Source organism: Cyprinodon tularosa, unplaced genomic scaffold (assembly GCF_016077235.1).
Source record: "Cyprinodon tularosa strain WSP-4 unplaced genomic scaffold, ASM1607723v1 ctg1222, whole genome shotgun sequence".
Lineage (NCBI taxonomy): Eukaryota > Metazoa > Chordata > Actinopteri > Cyprinodontiformes > Cyprinodontidae > Cyprinodon > Cyprinodon tularosa.
Window position 1 is genome coordinate 44,603 of NW_024038029.1, and position 22,856 is coordinate 67,458.

The 22,856-nt window shown below is 54.8% G+C and overlaps 1 protein-coding gene across 4 annotated transcripts in view; it reads right to left on the reverse strand.

Moving 5' to 3' along the window:
* LOC119777333 (apoptosis-stimulating of p53 protein 1-like) overlaps positions 1 to 22,856 on the reverse strand; it is a 66,694-nt gene that overhangs the window by 11,042 nt on the left and 32,796 nt on the right. For 3 of the 4 annotated variants that reach the window (XM_038276164.1, XM_038276167.1, XM_038276166.1), the window contains 7 exons: positions 17,155 to 17,250; positions 16,456 to 16,512; positions 16,241 to 16,361; positions 5,341 to 5,420; positions 4,747 to 4,914; positions 4,523 to 4,663; positions 4,254 to 4,449 (listed from right to left, as the gene is read on the reverse strand). In XM_038276164.1, coding sequence (XP_038132092.1) covers positions 4,254 to 4,449; positions 4,523 to 4,663; positions 4,747 to 4,914; positions 5,341 to 5,420; positions 16,241 to 16,361; positions 16,456 to 16,512; positions 17,155 to 17,250 — 859 coding nt within the window. The remainder of the gene's footprint in view (positions 1 to 4,253; positions 4,450 to 4,522; positions 4,664 to 4,746; positions 4,915 to 5,340; positions 5,421 to 16,240; positions 16,362 to 16,455; positions 16,513 to 17,154; positions 17,251 to 22,856) is intronic. The other variant, XM_038276165.1, reaches the window with a different exon arrangement.

A 22,856-nucleotide genomic window follows, 5' to 3' on the forward strand; every position in this document is an offset into this window, starting at 1 on the left:
CTGTCTTCCCCTCGTCTTTCAGTTCCCCGGCCGAGCAGAGTTCGGAGGAACTCAAAAGACCTTTCAATAAAACCCGTTCAAACTGTGTCTCTCTGTTTGGCTTCACTGCATGTGGGTCCGAGCCTTAGATAAAATCATGACAACTACATTATTGAGGAATTAGAGAATTTTTTAACATGGTTCAGGTAACCGATGGAGTAAATGAGGTATGTCCTATTATACATACGTTTGTATAAAGGTGATCCAATAGGAAGCTCCACCCATTTCCATAGATCTAAAGCCAATATTGGTGAATATGAATCAACTTTCTGATATAATAACAGTTGTTCTTTGTTTTTTTCAGCCATTTGCTCAGCTGGTTGAAACGCAGAGGAACTGTTGTTCCTGCCCACCCGGCCATCAGTGGTGATGACGAGGAAGATGATGATGATGATGTGGCAGACCACAACTGCGGGTACTCTGTGCTATAAGTTGCATTATTTTACTCTTGCAGGGGACCAAGCAGGATCAGAAATCCTCCACTCAGGTCCTCCAGGGTTACCTTCAGTAGTTCCTTCAGTAGATCCTCGTTCCTCCGTTGGTGAAAGGAGCCACGGTTCAGGTAAGGAGGTTACACAACCCTTCAGTGCCACAGCAAGGTCAGCTTTGGTGCAATGCAGTCTAATACGGATTAGCTGCTGGATGCTGAGCTGAGCAACTTGTTGCCCGGCGCCACTCTGACCCGCTGACCTCAGAAGGTAAACAGAACACTCTGCGTGAGCTGGAAGCTGGGCCTGCAGCCACAGCGCTGGGATTAGAGGCAGCGGCGACACGTCCGCCTCCTCCATCAGCTGAGCCTCATTACAGACCGCCCCCCACTTTTTAAAATAATGACCCGGACCTATGACTCGTTCACTAGAGTGGACCTGGACCTATGACTCGTTCACTAGAGTGGACCTGGACCTATGACTCGTTCACTAGAGTGGACCTGGATCTATGACTCGTTCACTAGAGTGGACCTGGACCTATGACTCGTTCACTAGAGTGGACCTGGACCTATGACTCGTTCACTAGAGTGGACCTGGACCTATGACTCGTTCACTAGAGTGGACCTGGATCTATGACTCGTTCACTAGAGTGGACCTGGATCTATGACTCGTTCACTAGAGTGGACCTGGACCTATGACTCGTTCACTAGAGTGGACCTGGATCTATGACTCGTTCACTAGAGTGGACCTGGATCTATGACTCGTTCACTAGAGTGGACCTGGATCTATGACTCGTTCACTAGAGTGGACCTGGACCTATGACTCGTTCACTAGAGTGGACCTGGATCTATGACTCGTTCACTAGAGTGGACCTGGACCTATGACTCGTTCACTAGAGTGGACCTGGACCTATGACTCGTTCACTAGAGTGGACCTGGATCTATGACTCGTTCACTAGAGTGGACCTGGATCTATGAATCGTTCACTAGAGTGGACCTGGATCTATGACTCGTTCACTAGTGGACCTGGATCTATGAATCGTTCACTAGAGTGGACCTGGATCTATGACTCGTTCACTAGAGTGGACCTGGATCTATGAATCGTTCACTAGAGTGGACCTGGATCTATGACTCGTTCACTAGAGTGGACCTGGATCTATGACTCGTTCACTAGAGTGGACCTGGACCTATGACTCGTTCACTAGAGTGGACCTGGATCTATGAATCGTTCACTAGAGTGGACCTGGATCTATGAATCGTTCACTAGAGTGGACCTGGATCTATGACTCGTTCACTAGAGTGGACCTGGATCTATGAATCGTTCACTAGAGTGGACCTGGATCTATGAATCGTTCACTAGAGTGGACCTGGATCTATGAATCGTTCACTAGAGTGGACCTGGATCTATGAATCGTTCACTAGAGTGGACCTGGATCTATGAATCGTTCACTAGAGTGGACCTGGATCTATGACTGGAGGACATTAGAGCCAACTGGAACCATGTCATCAGATCAGAGAAGCAGGAACACAGCCAGAAGATTCAGGATCTCTATATGATGCCAGCAGCACCAGGAGGATGTGGAAAGGCATTCTGATGATCACAGACTACAACAATGCACCCCCCAACCGCCCACCCACCCCCCCCCATCTACCCGCCCACCCACCCCCGGTAGAAGCAGCAAACACTGACTTCCTAAATGAACTGAACAACTTCTTTGGAAGGTTTGAGGCACTAAACAGCCTCCAGCAGTGAAAGCTGTTCCACACCAGGGGGAGGAGCCACTAAACCTGGACGTAGCAGAAGGGAGGAAAACTCTGAGGAGAGTCAACCCAAGGAAGGCCCCAGGGCCTGATAACACATCTGGGCAGGTGTATTAGGAGTGGTCAGATCAGCTGGCTGGTGTCCTCACAGACATCTTTAACACCTGGCTGGACCAATCCATAGTGCCAGCATGCTTCCAGTCTGCCTCCATTATTCCAGTCTAAAGAAGCCTCAGGTCGCCTCCCTCAATGATTAGCGGCCTGTCGCTCTGACTCCCATCATGATGAAGTGCTTCCAAAGGCTGGTTAAAGAACACATCGTCTCCAGTCTGCCGCCAACATTCCACCCGTTCCAGTTCGCCTACCGAAGGAACCTCTCCACTGAGGACGCCATCTCTGCTGCTCTCCACCTGAGCCTGGCACACCTGGAGGAGAAGAACACCTACGATGGATGCTGTTCCTGGACTTCAGTTCAGCTTTCAGCACCATCATCCCACAGCATCTGATGGGCAAACTGGAACAACTGGGCTTCAATACACCCCTCTGCTATTGGCTGCTAGACTTCCTCACCAACAGACCTCAGTCAGTCCGGGTCGGACCTCTGATGTCATCAGTCTAAGCCCCTCCCCTCAGGGCTGCGTCCTGAGCCCCCTGCCGTTCACCCTGATGATGCACGACTGCGTCTCCAGGTTCACCACCGATCACATGGTGAAGTTTGCAGACGACACCACGGCGGTGGGCCTCATCAGAGACGACAACGACCTGGACTACAGAGAGGAGGTGGAGCAGCTGGTGGAGCAGAGATAACAGCCTGATCCTGAAGGTGGAGAAGACCAAGGAGATCATGGTGGACTTCAGGAAGAAGCGGCCTAACCACGCTCCACTGCTCATCAACAGCTCAGCTGTAGAGGTGGTCAGCAGCACCACATTCATCACAGACACCCTCACCTGGACTGGAAACACCACCTCACTGGTCCAAAGGGACCAGAAGCGCTTGGACTTCCTGCCCCTCCCATCCTCCCCCCCATAGAGAGCGTTCTGAGCAGCTGTCTCACTGTGTGGTGTGGAGGCTGCAGCGCCTCAGACTGGAAGAAGGTGAGAACAGCAGAGAGGATCATGGGGGCTCCTCTTCCCTCCATGAAAGACATTTGACATCATCAATGACCCCTCACCCCCCTCATAGTAGTTTAGTTTAGTTTCTCTAGTTTTAATCATCACCTCACAGTTTTCTGACTGTGACTAACTGGATGTGCTCTCTTCATCCTCTGACATGGGAGCTGGCTCGGAGCTCGTCTGCCTGGCTGTGTGTTTCCTGGACGGGGCCGCCTGTGGAGCTGGTTGACAGTTGCCTTTTGTATCTATGCTTCTTTTTCTATGTCTGCTTCTGTCTCCTTGAACCCCAATCGGTTCAAAGAGGCAGCTGATTGCATCCCAGTCGATGCAATCAGCTGGTTTTCCTTAAATAGAAAACTTTGAATCAATCTGACTGGATGATCTGGTGAACTGGAAAGTGACCTGAGATGACATGATGGGAATTGGAGCTATAGAAATAAACTGGATAGAATTGAACTAATCAAGAGTTTTTAACTGAAATCTGTTTAACTTGTAGCTGAATGATTGTTGTTAGTAAACTCTAATTTATTCTCAATTTGATTGGAGCCAAATTCACTCTTTTATCTGTTGATCTAACAAACAGCCAGTAGGGGGCGTGTTCATAAACAATGTTAGAGTCAGTCAGCTTTGCCCCTCGGACAGGATGGTGTCTGAGTGCAACACCTTGCTCTGACCCAGAGGCCTGGAGATGCAGATCTTGTCCTCCTCTGTGCGTACACAAAGGACAAGACCAGCAACCAGAGCAACGGGCACATCCTGATGATGAGTCACAGCAGGAACCACCATGAAAAAATGAGAGCGCATCGAGAACAGAGAGGAGGAACAGGAACCACTAGACAGGAAGACGATGAGAGCCCAGGAGGACCATCCTCTGGTGGTCTCATGTCCAACAGAAAGGAAAGGATCTATAAACCTGTGAGGGAGCGGATGTGGTTGAGCGGTGCAGGTTTGGGGGGCGGGTCAGCGGCCGCGGGGTATCCAGGGTCCTGCCTCCCTTCGGCTGGTGTCTGGACGTAAGGACAGACGGCGGCCACTCGGCCAGACACGCCACCGCCGGGATGTGGGGCGGCCTGAGGAGAGGTGGAGCCGGCGCCATTCAAACGGCACAGCTGGACAGGACGAACGTTCAGACTTTAGCTTGAAGACGGAGCATCAGAACCGGGAAAGAACCCAGAAGTTTACCTCTGCCCTCTTCTTATGAAGCCGCTCCCTGAGATCTCCGATTCGCTGGTCCATTACCGTCACCTGGACGTTCCTCTTGTTCAACAGCTCCTTGTTTTGGGCCAGTTTGCTGCTCTGTTCCAGATTCTGATGATTCCGAGCCTGAAGAAGAAACAGAAAGCAGAGTTTAACCTGAGCAGAGCCTTTTCAAGGTGGTTAGATGTTTTAAACCAGCCTGGGTTTACCTGCAGCTCCTGATAGAGTTTCCTCAGCTCCACGGCTGCAGGGCCGGACAGAGCTGAGCCTCTGTGACCCGTGGTTCCACCCGGGGAACCAGTCGGGGTTCCCTCCCTCTGTGCATCGGACTGCAGCTGAAGGCGTCCCCTCCTCAGGTCCTCCAACTGCTGAGTTAGCTAGCGTATAGAGAAGGAGACCTTAGAACGATCATCTGGAGAAGCTTAGTGTGGTCTACAGTCTCACTGGCTGGAAAGACATCCTGGTTTACTGAGCTGCTTAGTTTCTGTTTAGCTGTGTCTCCTTCCTGGACAGAGACACAGCATCTGGCCTGGGTTGGTATCATCTAAGCCAGGGGTGGCAACTCCAGTCCCTGAGGATCAGTTTCCTGCAACATTTAGATTCATCCTTGGTCCAACACACCTGAATCAAAAGAGTCTAATTCTAATGATCTATTTGATTCAGGTGTTTTAAGGTCATGTCTAATAGTTGCAGGATAAGGGCCCTCCAGGACTGGAGATGTCCACCCCTGATCTAAGCCTAAATCCTCTTTCTAAGAGTCAAAGGCACCTTCGGTGCAGTTCTTCTAGAACCTTTCATCCCACCTGGTCCACTCTGATCACCGCAGACTGAAGCTCTGCCTGCTTCTCCTGAAACAAGCTGCTCACATGGTCGATCTCTGCAGCTGCAAGCAGAACCAGGAGACGGGTCAGAACCAGGAGACGGGTCAGAAGCAGGAGACGGGTTAGAAGCAGGAGACGGGTTAGAAGCAGGAGACGGGTTAGAAGCAGGAGACGGGTTAGAAGCAGGAGACGGGTCAGAAGCAGGAGACGGGTCAGAAGCAGGAGACGGGTCAGAAGCAGGAGACGGGTTAGAAGCAGGAGACGGGTTAGAAGCAGGAGACGGGTCAGAAGCAGGAGACGGGTCAGAACCAGGAGACGGGTTAGAAGCAGGAGACGGGTCAGAAGCAGGAGACGGGTTAGAAGCAGGAGACGGGTTAGAAGCAGGAGACGGGTTAGAAGCAGGAGACGGGTTAGAAGCAGGAGACGGGTCAGAAGCAGGAGACGGGTCAGAAGCAGGAGACGGGTCAGAACCAGGAGACGGGTCAGAACCAGGAGACGGGTCAGAACCAGGAGACGGGTCAGAAGCAGGAGACGGGTTAGAAGCAGGAGACGGGTTAGAAGCAGGAGACGGGTTAGAAGCAGGAGACGGGTTAGAAGCAGGAGACGGGTCAGAAGCAGGAGACGGGTTAGAAGCAGGAGACGGGTCAGAAGCAGGAGACGGGTTAGAAGCAGGAGACGGGTTAGAAGCAGGAGACGGGTCAGAAGCAGGAGACGGGTTAGAAGCAGGAGACGGGTCAGAACCAGGAGACGGGTCAGAACCAGGAGACGGGTCAGAAGCAGGAGACGGGTTAGAACCAGGAGACGGGTTAGAAGCAGGAGACGGGTCAGAAGCAGGAGACGGGTTAGAAGCAGGAGACGGGTCAGAAGCAGGAGACGGGTCAGAAGCAGGAGACGGGTCAGAACCAGGAGACGGGTTAGAAGCAGGAGACGGGTCAGAAGCAGGAGACGGGTCAGAACCATGGAGAGACGGAGAGTCAGAACTAGGTTAGGACGGGTTGATAGCAGGAGCGGTTCAGAAGCAGGAGACGGTTCTAGAACTAGGAGCCGGTGTCAGAGCTGGGACGGGTTAGAAGGCAGGAGACGGGATAGTAATCCTTATTACTTTTACATAATATAAGAGTGATGACTGTTCCCCGAACATGAGATTTTTATAACCAGGGACGGCCCCCCCCCCCCTTCTACCCGCGCCCAACCCCGCCATTCCGACTTCATCAATCCCCCATTCATCACCTTCCTACCTATAAAGCATGTATACCTGTTTCAATAATCACTCTCTACTGTTTTAGAGAAACCTTCGTCAGTTTCACGCAGATCATATATACTTTGTCATAAGCCATTATACTTCGCGCTCTTCCCTAAAACAGCCCCGCACACCGCCCCCGCCCCGCTCCCCAGACTCCTTAGATGTGTAGACAGAAGCCCTAGCCCGAGACGCCTGCCCCGCTCCCTTACTCAGTCAGAGGGCCTTATAACCCAGTAGACCTGTGTCGCTTTCTGAGAAGCCGGATACGTTACCACCCCCCCCCAGAACCACGCCCGAGCACAGCGCCGTCCCCCCCTAGAAGCAGCGTAGAACGGTCCCGGTCATAACCACCGGGGACGCCGCGCCCCCCCACCCCCCCCCCCCCCAGTTAGACCCGCACGTGACGACCGCGCCCCCTCTTCCATACACAGGATCACGTCCCATCCCCCCATCAGAATCAGGAGACCCCCCGCGGTCCAGACACGCAGCCGAGCCTCACGCCCGCCCCGTCCCAGAACCAAGCCAGAGCATGGCCCCCCGTGCAGAAGCAGCCCGAGACCCCCCCCCCCGGACCGTTAGACCCAGCACCGCTGAGTACTTCCGTCCAGAATATCGTCCGCCGAGAGTCCCCCGTCAGAACCCCAGCGACGACCGCGCGTCAAGCCCCAACCAAGCAGGCAGCACCCCCCGTTGCCGTCCCCCCCCCCCCCACCCTAGAACCAGGAAAGCACGGCCCCCGTCAGACAGCATGCGACGACGGCCGTCCCAGAAACCTACGGAGACGGCCCCCTCCGTCTCCCCATAGAAGCACGCGAGTCCGGACCCCCCCCGTTAGAAAGCACCGGAGACGGTCCAGACCAGCAGGAGAGTCGTCAGAAGCCAGGAGGAGTGGGACCCGTTAGAAGCCGGCGACGGCCCTCCCCCCCCCCCCGTCCCCCCCGAGACCCACGCAGCACCCGACGCCCCCCGCCCCCGTCCCAGCTCTCCCCAACCTCGGCTCGCCTCCCGGGTCAGAAGCAGGAGACGGGATCAGAAGCAGGAGACGGGGTCAGAACCAGGAGCGGGTTAGAAGCAGGCAGGACGGGGTTAGAAGCAGGAGGACGGGTCAGAACCAAATGGAGACGGGTCAGAAAGCAGGAGCGGGTCAGAACCAGGGAGTAATTGTGTTAGAAGCAGGGAGACGGGGTTACGAAGCAGGAGACGGGTCAGAACACAGGAGACGGAAGTCACAATCAGAGAGATCCACTCCCCCCACACTCCCCGCGCCCACGTAGCGCGCACTCGACAGATCAGTGCGAGCTCACGCGCGGTGTCATCAGAGAACCGCTGGAGAGGACGGGTCAGAAGCAGGAGAAGACGGATCAGAAGCAGGAGACGGGGTCAGGAACTAGGTGGAACGGGTCAGAGAGCAGGAGACGGGTTGAACCAGGAGTGGGGTTTAGAAGCAGGGGGTGAGACGGGTCTGGGAACCAGGAAGAGGGTTAGAACAGGGAGACGGGTTTAGAAGCAGGAGTCGGGTCTGGGGTCTAGAACCAGGAGGAGGCAGGTTAGAAGCAGGAGACGGGTCAGAAGCAGGAGACGGGTTAGAAGCAGGAGACGGGTTAGAAGGAGGAGACGGGTCAGAAGCAGGAGACGGGTCAGAACCAGAAGACCGGTCAGAACCAGGAGACGGGTCAGAAGCAGGAGACGGGTTAGAAGCAGGAGACGGGTTAGAAGCAGGAGACGGGTTAGAAGCAGGAGACGGGTTAGAAGCAGGAGACGGGTCAGAAGCAGGAGACGGGTCAGAACCAGGAGACGGGTTAGAAGCAGGAGACGGGTCAGAAGCAGGAGACGGGTTAGAAGCAGGAGACGGGTTAGAAGCAGGAGACGGGTTAGAAGCAGGAGACGGGTCAAAAGCAGGAGACGGGTCAGAAGCAGGAGACGGGTCAGAACCAGGAGACGGGTCAGAACCAGAAGACCGGTCAGAACCAGGAGACGGGTCAGAAGCAGGAGACGGGTTAGAAGCAGGAGACGGGTTAGAAGCAGGAGACGGGTTAGAAGCAGGAGACGGGTTAGAAGCAGGAGACGGGTCAAAAGCAGGAGACGGGTTAGAAGCAGGAGACGGGTCAGAAGCAGGAGACGGGTTAGAACCAGGAGACGGGTTAGAAGCAGGAGACGGGTTAGAAGCAGGAGACGGGTCAGAAGCAGGAGACGGGTCAGAAGCAGGAGACGGGTCAGAACCAGGAGACGGGTTAGAACCAGGAGACGGGTTAGAAGCAGGAGACGGGTCAGAACCAGGAGACGGGTCAGAACTAGGAGACGGGTTAGAAGCAGGAGACGGGTCAGAAGCAGGAGACGGGTCAGAACCAGGAGACGGGTCAGAAGCAGGAGACGGGTTAGAAGCAGGAGACGGGTTAGAAGCAGGAGACGGGTCAGAAGCAGGAGACGGGTCAGAACCAGGAGACGGGTTAGAACCAGGAGACGGGTTAGAAGCAGGAGACGGATCAGAACCAGGAGACGGGTTAGAAGCAGGAGACGGGTTAGAAGCAGGAGACGGGTCAGAACCAGGAGGCGGGTCAGAAGCAGGAGACGGGTCAGAAGCAGGAGACGGGTTAAAACCAGGACACGGGTCAGAAGCAGGAGACGGGTCAGAAGCAGGAGACGGGTCAGAAGCAGGAGACGGGTTAGAACCAGGAGACGGGTTAGAAGCAGGAGACGGGTCAGAACCAGGAGACGGGTTAGAAGCAGGAGACGGGTCAGAACCAGGAGACGGGTTAGAAGCAGGAGACGGGTCAGAACCAGGAGACGGATCAGAAGCAGGAGACGGGTCAGAAGCAGGAGACGGGTCAGAAGCAGGAGACGGGTCAGAACCAGGAGATGGGTCAGAAGCAGGAGACGGGTTAGAAGCAGGAGACGGGTCAGAAGCAGGAGACGGGTCAGAACCAGGAGACGGGTCAGAAGCAGGAGACGGGTTAGAACCAGGAGACGGGTCAGAAGCAGGAGACGGGTCAGAACCAGGAGACGGGTTAGAAGCAGGAGACGGGTTAGAAGCAGGAGACGGGTCAGAAGCAGGAGACGGGTCAGAAGCAGGAGACGGGTTAGAAGCAGGAGACGGGTCAGAAGCAGGAGACGGGTCAGAACCAGGAGACGGGTCAGAAGCAGGAGACGGGTCAGAAGCAGGAGACGGGTCAGAACCAGGAGACGGGTTAGAAGCAGGAGACGGGTTAGAAGCAGGAGACGGGTCAGAACCAGGAGACGGGTCAGAAGCAGGAGACGGGTCAGAACCAGGAGACGGGTTAGAAGCAGGAGACGGGTTAGAAGCAGGAGACGGGTCAGAACCAGGAGACGGGTCAGAACCAGGAGACGGGTCAGAAGCAGGAGACGGGTCAGAACCAGGAGACGGGTCAGAAGCAGGAGACGGATCAGAAGCAGGAGACGGGTCAGAACCAGGAGACGGGTCAGAAGCAGGAGACGGGTTAGAACCAGGAGACGGGTTAGAAGCAGGAGACGGGTCAGAACCAGGAGACGGGTTAGAACCAGGAGACGGGTTAGAAGCAGGAGACGGGTCAGAACCAGGAGACGGGTTAGAAGCAGGAGACGGGTCAGAACCAGGAGACGGGTTAGAAGCAGGAGACGGGTCAGAACCAGGAGACGGGTTAGAAGCAGGAGACGGGTCAGAACCAGGAGACGGGTTAGAACCAGGAGACGGGTTAGAAGCAGGAGACGGGTTAGAAGCAGGAGACGGGTCAGAACCAGGAGACGGGTCAGAAGCAGGAGACGGGTTAGAAGCAGGAGACGGGTCAGAACCAGGAGACGGGTCAGAACCAGGAGACGGGTCAGAAGCAGGAGACGGGTTAGAAGCAGGAGACGGGTCAGAAGCAGGAGACGGGTCAGAAGCAGGAGACGGGTCAGAAGCAGGAGACGGGTTAGAAGCAGGAGACGGGTCAGAACCAGGAGACGGGTCAGAAGCAGGAGACGGGTCAGAACCAGGAGACGGGTCAGAAGCAGGAGACGGGTCAGAAGCAGGAGACGGGTTAGAAGCAGGAGACGGGTCAGAACCAGGAGACGGGTTAGAAGCAGGAGACGGGTTAGAAGCAGGAGACGGGTTAGAAGCAGGAGACGGGTTAGAAGCAGGAGACGGGTTAGAACCAGGAGACGGGTTAGAAGCAGGAGACGGGTCAGAAGCAGGAGACGGGTCAGAAGCAGGAGACGGGTTAGAAGCAGGAGACGGGTCAGAAGCAGGAGACGGGTCAGAACCAGGAGACGGGTCAGAAGCAGGAGACGGGTCAGAAGCAGGAGACGGGTCAGAACCAGGAGACGGGTCAGAACCAGGAGACGGGTTAGAAGCAGGAGACGGGTCAGAAGCAGGAGACGGGTTAGAAGCAGGAGATGGGTCAGAAGCAGGAGACGGGTTAGAAGCAGGAGACGGGTTAGAAGCAGGAGACGGGTCAGAAGCAGGAGACGGGTTAGAAGCAGGAGACGGGTTAGAAGCAGGAGACGGGTCAGAAGCAGGAGACGGGTCAGAAGCAGGAGACGGGTCAGAAGCAGGAGACGGGTTAGAAGCAGGAGACGGGTCAGAAGCAGGAGACGGGTTAGAAGCAGGAGACGGGTCAGAAGCAGGAGACGGGTTAGAAGCAGGAGACGGGTTAGAAGCAGGAGACGGGTCAGAAGCAGGAGACGGGTTAGAAGCAGGAGACGGGTTAGAAGCAGGAGACGGGTTAGAAGCAGGAGACGGGTCAGAAGCAGGAGACGGGTTAGAAGCAGGAGACGGGTTAGAAGCAGGAGACGGGTCAGAAGCAGGAGACGGGTCAGAAGCAGGAGACGGGTCAGAAGCAGGAGACGGGTCAGAAGCAGGAGACGGGTTAGAAGCAGGAGACGGGTCAGAAGCAGGAGACGGGTCAGAAGCAGGAGACGGGTTAGAAGCAGGAGACGGGTTAGAAGCAGGAGACGGGTCAGAACCAGGAGACGGGTCAGAAGCAGGAGACGGGTTAGAAGCAGGAGACGGGTCAGAAGCAGGAGACGGGTCAGAAGCAGGAGACGGGTCAGAACCAGGAGACGGGTCAGAAGCAGGAGACGGGTCAGAAGCAGGAGACGGGTTAGAAGCAGGAGACGGGTCAGAAGCAGGAGACGGGTTAGAAGCAGGAGACGGGTCAGAAGCAGGAGACGGGTCAGAAGCAGGAGACGGGTTAGAAGCAGGAGACGGGTCAGAAGCAGGAGACGGGTCAGAAGCAGGAGACGGGTCAGAAGCAGGAGACGGGTTAGAAGCAGGAGACGGGTTAGAAGCAGGAGACGGGTCAGAACCAGGAGACGGGTCAGAAGCAGGAGACGGGTTAGAAGCAGGAGACGGGTTAGAAGCAGGAGACGGGTTAGAACCAGGAGACGGGTTAGAAGCAGGAGACGGGTCAGAACCAGGAGACGGGTTAGAAGCAGGAGACGGGTCAGAACCAGGAGACGGGTCAGAAGCAGGAGACGGGTCAGAAGCAGGAGACGGGTTAGAACCAGGAGACGGGTTAGAAGCAGGAGACGGGTTAGAAGCAGGAGACGGGTCAGAAGCAGGAGACGGGTTAGAAGCAGGAGACGGGTTAGAAGCAGGAGACGGGTTAGAAGCAGGAGACGGGTCAGAACCAGGAGACGGGTCAGAAGCAGGAGACGGGTCAGAAGCAGGAGACGGGTTAGAACCAGGAGACGGGTTAGAAGCAGGAGACGGGTTAGAAGCAGGAGACGGGTTAGAAGCAGGAGACGGGTCAGAACCAGGAGACGGGTTAGAAGCAGGAGACGGGTCAGAACCAGGAGACGGGTCAGAAGCAGGAGACGGGTCAGAAGCAGGAGACGGGTTAGAACCAGGAGACGGGTTAGAAGCAGGAGACGGGTTAGAACCAGGAGACGGGTTAGAAGCAGGAGACGGGTCAGAACCAGGAGACGGGTTAGAAGCAGGAGACGGGTCAGAAGCAGGAGACGGGTCAGAAGCAGGAGACGGGTCAGAACCAGGAGACGGGTCAGAAGCAGGAGACGGGTCAGAAGCAGGAGACGGGTCAGAAGCAGGAGACGGGTCAGAAGCAGGAGACGGGTTAGAAGCAGGAGACGGGTCAGAAGCAGGAGACGGGTCAGAAGCAGGAGACGGGTCAGAACCAGGAGACGGGTCAGAAGCAGGAGACGGGTCAGAAGCAGGAGACGGGTTAGAAGCAGGAGACGGGTCAGAAGCAGGAGACGGGTTAGAAGCAGGAGACGGGTCAGAAGCAGGAGACGGGTTAGAAGCAGGAGACGGGTCAGAAGCAGGAGACGGGTCAGAAGCAGGAGACGGGTTAGAAGCAGGAGACGGGTTAGAAGCAGGAGACGGGTTAGAAGCAGGAGACGGGTCAGAACCAGGAGACGGGTTAGAAGCAGGAGACGGGTTAGAAGCAGGAGACGGGTCAGAAGCAGGAGACGGGTCAGAAGCAGGAGACGGGTTAGAAGCAGGAGACGGGTTAGAAGCAGGAGACGGGTTAGAACCAGGAGACGGGTTAGAAGCAGGAGACGGGTCAGAACCAGGAGACGGGTCAGAAGCAGGAGACGGGTTAGAAGCAGGAGACGGGTTAGAAGCAGGAGACGGGTTAGAACCAGGAGACGGGTTAGAAGCAGGAGACGGGTCAGAACCAGGAGACGGGTTAGAAGCAGGAGACGGGTTAGAAGCAGGAGACGGGTCAGAACCAGGAGACGGGTCAGAAGCAGGAGACGGGTTAGAAGCAGGAGACGGGTCAGAACCAGGAGACGGGTCAGAAGCAGGAGACGGGTCAGAAGCAGGAGACGGGTTAGAACCAGGAGACGGGTTAGAAGCAGGAGACGGGTTAGAACCAGGAGACGGGTTAGAAGCAGGAGACGGGTCAGAACCAGGAGACGGGTTAGAAGCAGGAGACGGGTCAGAACCAGGAGACGGGTCAGAAGCAGGAGACGGGTCAGAAGCAGGAGACGGGTTAGAACCAGGAGACGGGTTAGAAGCAGGAGACGGGTTAGAACCAGGAGACGGGTTAGAAGCAGGAGACGGGTCAGAACCAGGAGACGGGTTAGAAGCAGGAGACGGGTCAGAACCAGGAGACGGGTTAGAAGCAGGAGACGGGTCAGAACCAGGAGACGGGTCAGAAGCAGGAGACGGGTCAGAAGCAGGAGACGGGTCAGAACCAGGAGACGGGTCAGAAGCAGGAGACGGGTTAGATGCAGGAGACGGGTCAGAAGCAGGAGACGGGTCAGATGCAGGAGACGGGTTAGAAGCAGGAGACGGGTCAGAACCAGGAGACGGGTCAGAAGCAGGAGACGGGTTAGAAGCAGGAGACGGGTCAGAACCAGGAGACGGGTTAGAAGCAGGAGACGGGTCAGAAGCAGGAGACGGGTTAGAAGCAGGAGACGGGTCAGAAGCAGGAGACGGGTCAGAAGCAGGAGACGGGTCAGAAGCAGGAGACGGGTTAGAAGCAGGAGACGGGTTAGAAGCAGGAGACGGGTCAGAACCAGGAGACGGGTTAGAAGCAGGAGACGGGTCAGAAGCAGGAGACGGGTTAGAACCAGGAGACGGGTTAGAAGCAGGAGACGGGTCAGAACCAGGAGACGGGTCAGAAGCAGGAGACGGGTCAGAACCAGGAGACGGGTTAGAAGCAGGAGACGGGTTAGAACCAGGAGACGGGTTAGAAGCAGGAGACGGGTCAGAACCAGGAGACGGGTTAGAAGCAGGAGACGGGTTAGAAGCAGGAGACGGGTTAGAACCAGGAGACGGGTCAGAAGCAGGAGACGGGTCAGAAGCAGGAGACGGGTTAGAAGCAGGAGACGGGTTAGAAGCAGGAGACGGGTCAGAACCAGGAGACGGGTCAGAAGCAGGAGACGGGTCAGAAGCAGGAGACGGGTTAGAACCAGGAGACGGGTCAGAAGCAGGAGACGGGTCAGAAGCAGGAGACGGGTTAGAACCAGGAGACGGGTTAGAAGCAGGAGACGGGTCAGAACCAGGAGACGGGTTAGAAGCAGGAGACGGGTCAGAACCAGGAGACGGGTTAGAAGCAGGAGACGGGTTAGAAGCAGGAGACGGGTCAGAACCAGGAGACGGGTCAGAAGCAGGAGACGGGTCAGAAGCAGGAGACGGGTTAGAACCAGGAGACGGGTTAGAAGCAGGAGACGGGTCAGAAGCAGGAGACGGGTCAGAAGCAGGAGACGGGTTAGAAGCAGGAGACGGGTCAGAAGCAGGAGACGGGTCAGAAGCAGGAGACGGGTCAGAAGCAGGAGACGGGTCAGAAGCAGGAGACGGGTTAGAAGCAGGAGACGGGTCAGAAGCAGGAGACGGGTCAGAACCAGGAGACGGGTTAGAAGCAGGAGACGGGTCAGAAGCAGGAGACGGGTTAGAAGCAGGAGACGGGTCAGAAGCAGGAGACGGGTTAGAAGCAGGAGACGGGTTAGAAGCAGGAGACGGGTCAGAAGCAGGAGACGGGTTAGAAGCAGGAGACGGGTTAGAAGCAGGAGACGGGTTAGAAGCAGGAGACGGGTCAGAAGCAGGAGACGGGTCAGAAGCAGGAGACGGGTCAGAAGCAGGAGACGGGTCAGAAGCAGGAGACGGGTTAGAAGCAGGAGACGGGTCAGAAGCAGGAGACGGGAGAAGCAGGAGACGGGTTAGAAGCAGGAGACGGGTTAGAAGCAGGAGACGGGTTAGAAGCAGGAGACGGATCAGAAGCAGGAGACGGGTTAGAAGCAGGAGACGGGTTAGAAGCAGGAGACGGGTTAGAAGCAGGAGACGGGTTAGAAGCAGGAGACGGGTCAGAAGCAGGAGACGGGTTAGAAGCAGGAGACGGGTTAGAAGCAGGAGACGGGTCAGAAGCAGGAGACGGGTCAGAAGCAGGAGACGGGAGAAGCAGGAGACGGGTTAGAAGCAGGAGACGGGTTAGAAGCAGGAGACGGGTTAGAAGCAGGAGACGGGTCAGAAGCAGGAGACGGGTTAGAAGCAGGAGACGGGTTAGAAGCAGGAGACGGGTTAGAAGCAGGAGACGGGTTAGAAGCAGGAGACGGGTCAGAAGCAGGAGACGGGTTAGAAGCAGGAGACGGGTTAGAAGCAGGAGACGGGTTAGAAGCAGGAGACGGGTCAGAAGCAGGAGACGGGTCAGAAGCAGGAGACGGGTCAGAAGCAGGAGACGGGTTAGAAGCAGGAGACGGGTTAGAAGCAGGAGACGGGTTAGAAGCAGGAGACGGGTTAGAAGCAGGAGACGGGTTAGAAGCAGGAGACGGGTCAGAAGCAGGAGACGGGTCAGAAGCAGGAGACGGGTTAGAAGCAGGAGACGGGTTAGAAGCAGGAGACGGGTCAGAAGCAGGAGACGGGTCAGAAGCAGGAGACGGGTCAGAAGCAGGAGACGGGTTAGAAGCAGGAGACGGGTCAGAAGCAGGAGACGGGTCAGAAGCAGGAGACGGGTTAGAAGCAGGAGACGGGTTAGAAGCAGGAGACGGGTTAGAAGCAGGAGACGGGTTAGAAGCAGGAGACGGGTCAAAAGCAGGAGACAGGTCAGAAGCAGGAGACGGGTTAGAAGCAGGAGACGGATCAGAAGCAGGAGACGGGTCAAAAGCAGGAGACAGGTCAGAAGCAGGAGACGGGTTAGAAGCAGGAGACGGGTCAGGATGTTCTGCTTCTGCAGCGGGTTGATGGGTTGTGTGTGGGCTTACAGAGGTTTCCATTGATCAGCTTACTGTAGTCCACCTGGCCTCTCATGGCTCGGATCTTCTTCAGCTTTGCTTCCTGGGTTTCCACTCGCTCCTTCAGCTGCTGCAGCTTCTCAGCTTCAGGCTGCAGAATAAGAAGCAAGCAGGACCAACATTCATAGTGAGACCGGAGCGGCACCAAGCCCAGCGGCTCTGAGGGACCAATATGTGAAACCTACCTGGGTCTGTCCTGGGTGGGACCTTCCTCCCTGCTGGAGATACCTGAGCCTCTGCTCCTACAGCAGAACCACACAGAGAAGACCAGATGGTGACATCCAGGACGCTGATGTGGAGGAAGTAGTAGCCTAAAGTTCTGCCCGGTTAAAGCTCCCATTCTGTTCTGCAGCTCCAGATGATCTCATGCCGCTGATCAGCATGTTTCATAGAAATAATTTTCTAGAACATGCCCCAACAGAGATTCTATAAACTCTCACTGCTTTGCTCAGCAACAGAGGAACAAGAACATGAGCTCTACCATTCCACCATTAGATGTTGGTCTGATGTTCCAGAGTTCTACTCCAAAAGCACCTGCATACATCTGGAGTTCCAGGGAACCGACCTGCCTGGTCCATCGGTCAGGAAGCTTCTCTGTCTCCCTGTTTTCAGGCATGTTCCACTAAATGAAGAACATGGGATCCTGAACCTGCTGAGTCCTGCTGCTACCAGGACCTGACCAGACCCTGAGGAGACCATCTTCACTGGGAGGAGGACCAGCACTGCTTTATCTAAGACAGGAAATGATGGATCTCTGTGGTGGAGTTATAGGCCTGTTTTTCAGTATTTAGTCCTGTTTCTCTCCCAGACATTTCTATGGACTCAGCTTTTTATTCTAAATGGCTCCATCATCTCTAAGCTGCCGTTCTTTAAGCTGACCTTACCTTGGCCATCAGCACCTGCTGCTGGGCCTCTATCTGCTGCTGCTGTCTGGTTGCCATCTCCTGGAGCTCAGAGAGGGTCAGCTCCACATGAGGAACCTGCACACACACAGCAACACACCCGTGAACATCTGCACTGCTTCAGGAGGCTGCATGTTGAAGCTCAGATTACTTTGTAGAGGATTTCTGTTCCTCAGTTTGTGGATCAGTTTATTTCTTCATAAGAAGATTCTCAGTGTTCCAGGTCTGAGTTATTCCATAAAAGTTAAAAACAATCAAAGTTTGAAGACGTTTCGCATCCCATCCATTTTTACAGATGTTTTTTTTCTGATGTTCAATGTTGTAAAACTGGAAGGAATTTTAAAGATTTTTTTTCCATTTTGGACACTGGTCATGATGCGTTACCACAGCAACCACAGCAAGTTGATTTTTTTATACCGCAGCAGCTCGTTAACATCTCTAAAGCTGAAATAATACATCAACTACCTCCAGAAGTGCCAGCTGAGAAGAAAGGAGGCGCAGAGCAGGAGTAAGGAGATCCAAACCATCAATCATGTTTAATGGGAGATCTTTAGGAAAGCAGTGAGAAGAACTATGAGCTAGAATATCAGCAATGCAGCATTATGTGTTTCACTGAAACATGTTCACTGACTGGTTCACTGACTGATTCACTGACTGATACACTGACTGACTGGTTCACTGACTGGTTCACTGACTGATTCACTGACTGATACACTGACTGACTGGTTCACTGACTGGTTCATTGACTGATTCACTGACTGATACACTGACTGACTGATTCACTGACTGGTTCATTGACTGGTTCACTGACTGATTCACTGACTGGTTCATTGACTGGTTCACTGACTGATTCACTGACTGATACACTGACTGACTGGTTCACTGACTGGTTCATTGACTTATTCACTGACTGACTGGTTCACTGACTGGTTTATTGACTGATTCACTGACTGACTGGTTCACTGACTGCTTCACTACTGGTTCACTGACTGATTCACTGAAACATGTTCACAGACTGGTTCATTGACTGATACACTGACTGACTGGTTCACTGACTGCTTCACTGACTGATACACTGACTGACTGGTTCACTGACTGGTTCATTGACTGGTTCACTGAAACATGTTCACTGACTGGTTCACTGACTGATTCACTGAAACATGTTCACAGACTGGTTCATTGACTGGTTCACTGACTGATACACTGACTGACTGGTTCACTGACTGGTTCACTGACTGATACACTGACTGACTGGTTCACTGACTGGTTCATTGACTGGTTCACACTGATTCACTGACTGATACACTGACTGACTGGTTCACTGACTGATTCACTGAAACATGTTCACAGACTGTTCACTACTGGTTCACTGACTGGTTCACTGACTGACTGGTTCACTGACTGGTTCCCGGACTGATTCACTGAAACATGTTCACAGACTGGTTCATTGACTGGTTCACTGACTGATTCACTGACTGATACACTGACTGACTGGTTCACTGACTGATTCACTGAAACATGTTCACAGACTGGTTCATTGACTGGTTCACTGACTGATACACTGACTGACTGGTTCACTGACTGGTTCACTGACTGGTTCACTGACTGATTCACTGACTGATTCACTGACTGGTTCACTGACTGATTCACTGACTGGTTCACTGACTGACTGGTTCACTGACTGGTTCATTGACTTATTCACTGACTGACAGGTTCACTGACTGGTTTATTGACTGATTCACTGACTGACTGGTTCACTGACTGCTTCACTACTGGTTCACTGACTGATTCACTGAAACATGTTCACAGACTGGTTCATTGACTGGTTCACTGACTGCTTCACTGACTGATACACTGACTGACTGGTTTACTGACTGGTTCACTGACTGGTTTATTGACTGATTCACTGACTGACTGACTGATTCTCTCTATTCTCCCACTCTGCAGAATCTGTTAGTTCAATCTCTAACGTTCTGCTCTCTCTGCTTTTTCTCATAGTAGCTTCATCTGGTCTGTTCCTGTTTGGCTGTGACTCCATCCTGGAGAGAAATATCAGCTGTGCTGCTGCCATCAACACCTTTGTTTCTAGATGTTGGAGCTTGGCCTGTTTTCCAGTGTAGTCCTGTTTCTCTGACTGTGACTAACTGGATGTGCTCTCTTCATCCTCTGACATGGGAGCTGGCTCGGAGCTCGTCTGCCTGGCTGTGTGTTTCCTGGACGGGGCCGCCTGTGGAGCTGGTTGACAGTTGCCTTTTGTATCTATGCTTCTTTTTCTATGTCTGCTTCTGTCTCCTTGAACCCCAGTGGGCCTCAGCAGATGGCCGCTCACACTGAGCCTGGTTCTGCTGGAGGTTTCTTCCTGTTCAAAGGGAGTTTTTCCTCTCCACTGTCGCTACAAGCATGCTTAGTGTGAGGGATTGCTGAAGAGTCAATGAGTCGATGCAATCAGCTGGTTTACCTTAGATAGAAAACTTTGAATCAATCTGACTGGATGATCTGGTTGATCTGGATCTATAAAGTGACCTGAGATGACATGATGTGAATTTGGCGCTATATAAATAAACTGAATTGAAAATTGAATTGAATTCACTGATTCATTGACTGATTCACTGACTGATTCACCAACTGGTTCACTGACTGATTCACTGACTGGTTCACTGACTGACTAATTCAGTGAATTAACAGAACCTTTAGGTCCAGATGAAACAGAACCAATCGCGGATTAAATGTGTCAGAAAGTGGGCGTGTCTCTGCTCTCTGATTGGACCTCCCACAGATAAAGACAGAAATAACTGGATGGAGAAGGCGGCCATTAAAGGAAGTTCTGGATAACAGAGCGGGTCAGAACCATCGTCACACCCGGGGTTCAACATCCTGGGGACTTCCTTTCTGCAGAGTCCCTCCTCCTCCTCCTCCTGCTCCTCCTCCTGCTCCTCCTCCCCAGCAGACATGGGACCAAATGGACTATCAGACCCTCCAGAACCCTTTAGCCTCACATGCACATAAATCCAGAGAATGATGAACACTTCTTCCAGCAAGACGCGTTCCCCGGTTGTACCCCTGCTGTATTTACCTGCAGGCTGTCCCCCCGTTGTCCCCCCAGCTGTCCCTCTGCTTTATTTACCTGCAGGCTGTCCCCCTGCTGTATTTCCCTGCAGGCTGTCCCCCCGTTGTCCCCCCAGCTGTCCCCTTGCTTTATTTACATGCAGGCTGTCCCCCTTTGTGCCCCCAGCTGTCCCCTTGCTTTATTTACATGCAGGCTGTCCCCCTTTGTCCCCCCAGCTGTCCCCCTGCTTTATTTACATGCAGGCTGTCCCCCTTTGTGCCCCCAGCTGTCCCCCTGCTTTATTTACATGCAGGCTGTCCCCCGTTGTGCCCCCAGCTGTATTTCCCTGCAGGCCGCCCCCCCGTTGTCCCCCCAGCTGTCCCTCTGCTTTATTTACCTGCAGGCTGTCCCCCTGCTGTCCCCCAGCTGTATTTCCCTGCAGGCTGTCCCCCGTTGTCCCCCCAGCTGTCCCCCTGCTTTATTTACATGCAGGCTGTCCCCCTGCTGTCCCCCAGCTGTATTTCCCTGCAGGCTGTCCCCCGTTGTCCCCCCAGCTGTCCCTCTGCTTTATTTACCTGCAGGCTGTCCCCCTTTGTGCCCCCAGCTGTCCCCTTGCTTTATTTACATGCAGGCTGTCCCCCTTTCTCCCCCCAGCTGTCCCCCTGCTTTATTTACATGCAGGCTGTCCCCCGTTGTGCCCCCAGCTGTATTTCCCTGCAGGCCGTCCCCCCGTTGTCCCCCCAGCTGTCCCTCTGGTTTATTTACCTGCAGGCTGTCCCCCTGCTGTCCCCCAGCTGTATTTCCCTGCAGGCTGTCCCCCGTTGTCCCCCCAGCTGTCCCCCTGCTTTATTTACATGCAGGCTGTCCCCCGTTGTGCCCCCAGCTGTCCCCCTGCTTTATTTACATGCAGGCTGTCCCCCTGCTGTCCCCCAGCTGTATTTCCCTGCAGGCTGTCCCCCGTTGTCCCCCCAGCTGTCCCCCTGCTTTATTTACATGCAGGCTGTCCCCCTGCTGTCCCCCTGCTTTATTTACATGCAGGCTGTCCCCCGTTGTGCCCCCAGCTGTCCCCCTGCTTTATTTACATGCAGGCTGTCCCCATGCTGTCCCCCTGCTTTATTTACATGCAGGCTGTCCCCCGTTGTCCCCCTGCTTTATTTACATGCAGGCTGTCCCCCTGCTGTCCCCCTGCTTTATTTACATGCAGGCTGTCCCCCTGCTGTCCCCCTGCTTTATTTACCTGCAGGCTGTCCCCCTGCTGTCCCCCAGCTGTATTTCCCTGCAGGCTGTCCCCCGTTGTGCCCCCAGCTGTCCCCCTGCTTTATTTACATGCAGGCTGTCCCCCTGCTGTCCCCCAGCTGTATTTCCCTGCAGGCTGTCCCCCGTTGTCCCCCCAGCTGTCCCCCTGCTTTATTTACATGCAGGCTGTCCCCCTGCTGTCCCCCTGCTTTATTTACATGCAGGCTGTCCCCCGTTGTGCCCCCAGCTGTCCCCCTGCTTTATTTACATGCAGGCTGTCCCCCTGCTGTCCCCCAGCTGTATTTCCCTGCAGGCTGTCCCCCCGTTGTCCCCCCAGCTGTCCCCCTGCTTTATTTACATGCAGGCTGTCCCCCTGCTGTCCCCCTGCTTTATTTACATGCAGGCTGTCCCCCGTTGTCCCCCCAGCTGTCCCCCTGCTTTATTTACATGCAGGCTGTCCCCCCAGCTGTCCCCCTGCTTTATTTATCTTGAGGCTGTCCCCCTGTTGCCCACCCCCCCCCCGTTGTCCCCCTGCTGTATTTCCCTGCAGGCTGTCCCCCAGCTGTCCCTCTGCTTTATTTACCTGCAGGCTGTCCCCCCAGCTGTCCCCCTGCTTTATTTATCTTGAGGCTGTCCCCCTGTTGCCCACCCCCCCCCACGTTGTCCCCCTGCTGTATTTACCAGCAGGCTGCCCCCCAGCTGTCCCCCCTGCTTTATATACCTGCAGGCTGTCCCCCAGTTGTCCCCCAGCTGTCCCCCTGCTGTATTTACCTGCAGGCTGTCTCCCAACTGTCCCCCAGCTTTCCACCTGCTGTATTTACCAGCAGGCTGTCCCCCTGCTGTCCCCCAGCTGTATTTCCCTGCAGGCTGTCCCCCAGCTGTCCCTCTGCTTTATTTACCTGCAGGCTGTCCCCCAGCTGTCCCTCTGCTTTATTTACCTGCAGGCTGTCCCCCTGCAGTCCCCCTGCTGTATTTACCTGCAGGCTGTCCCCCAGTTGCCCCACATCTGTATTTACCTGCAGGCTGTCCCCCTGCTGTATTTACCTGCAGGCTGTCCCCCTGCTGTCCCTCTGCTTTATTTACCTGCAGGCTGTCCCCCTGCAGTCCCCCTGCTGTATTTACCTGCAGGCTGTCCCCCAGTTGCCCCACATCTGTATTTACCTGCAGGCTGTCCCCCTGCTGTATTTACCTGCAGGCTGTCCCCCAGCTGTCCCTCTGCTTTATTTACCTGCAGGCTGTCCCCCTGCAGTCCCCCTGCTGTATTTACCTGCAGGCTGTCCCCCAGTTGCCCCACATCTGTATTTACCTGCAGGCTGTCCCCCTGCTGTATTTACCTGCAGGCTGTCCCCCAGTTGCCCCACATCTGTATTTACCTGCAGGCTGTCCCCCTGCTGTATTTACC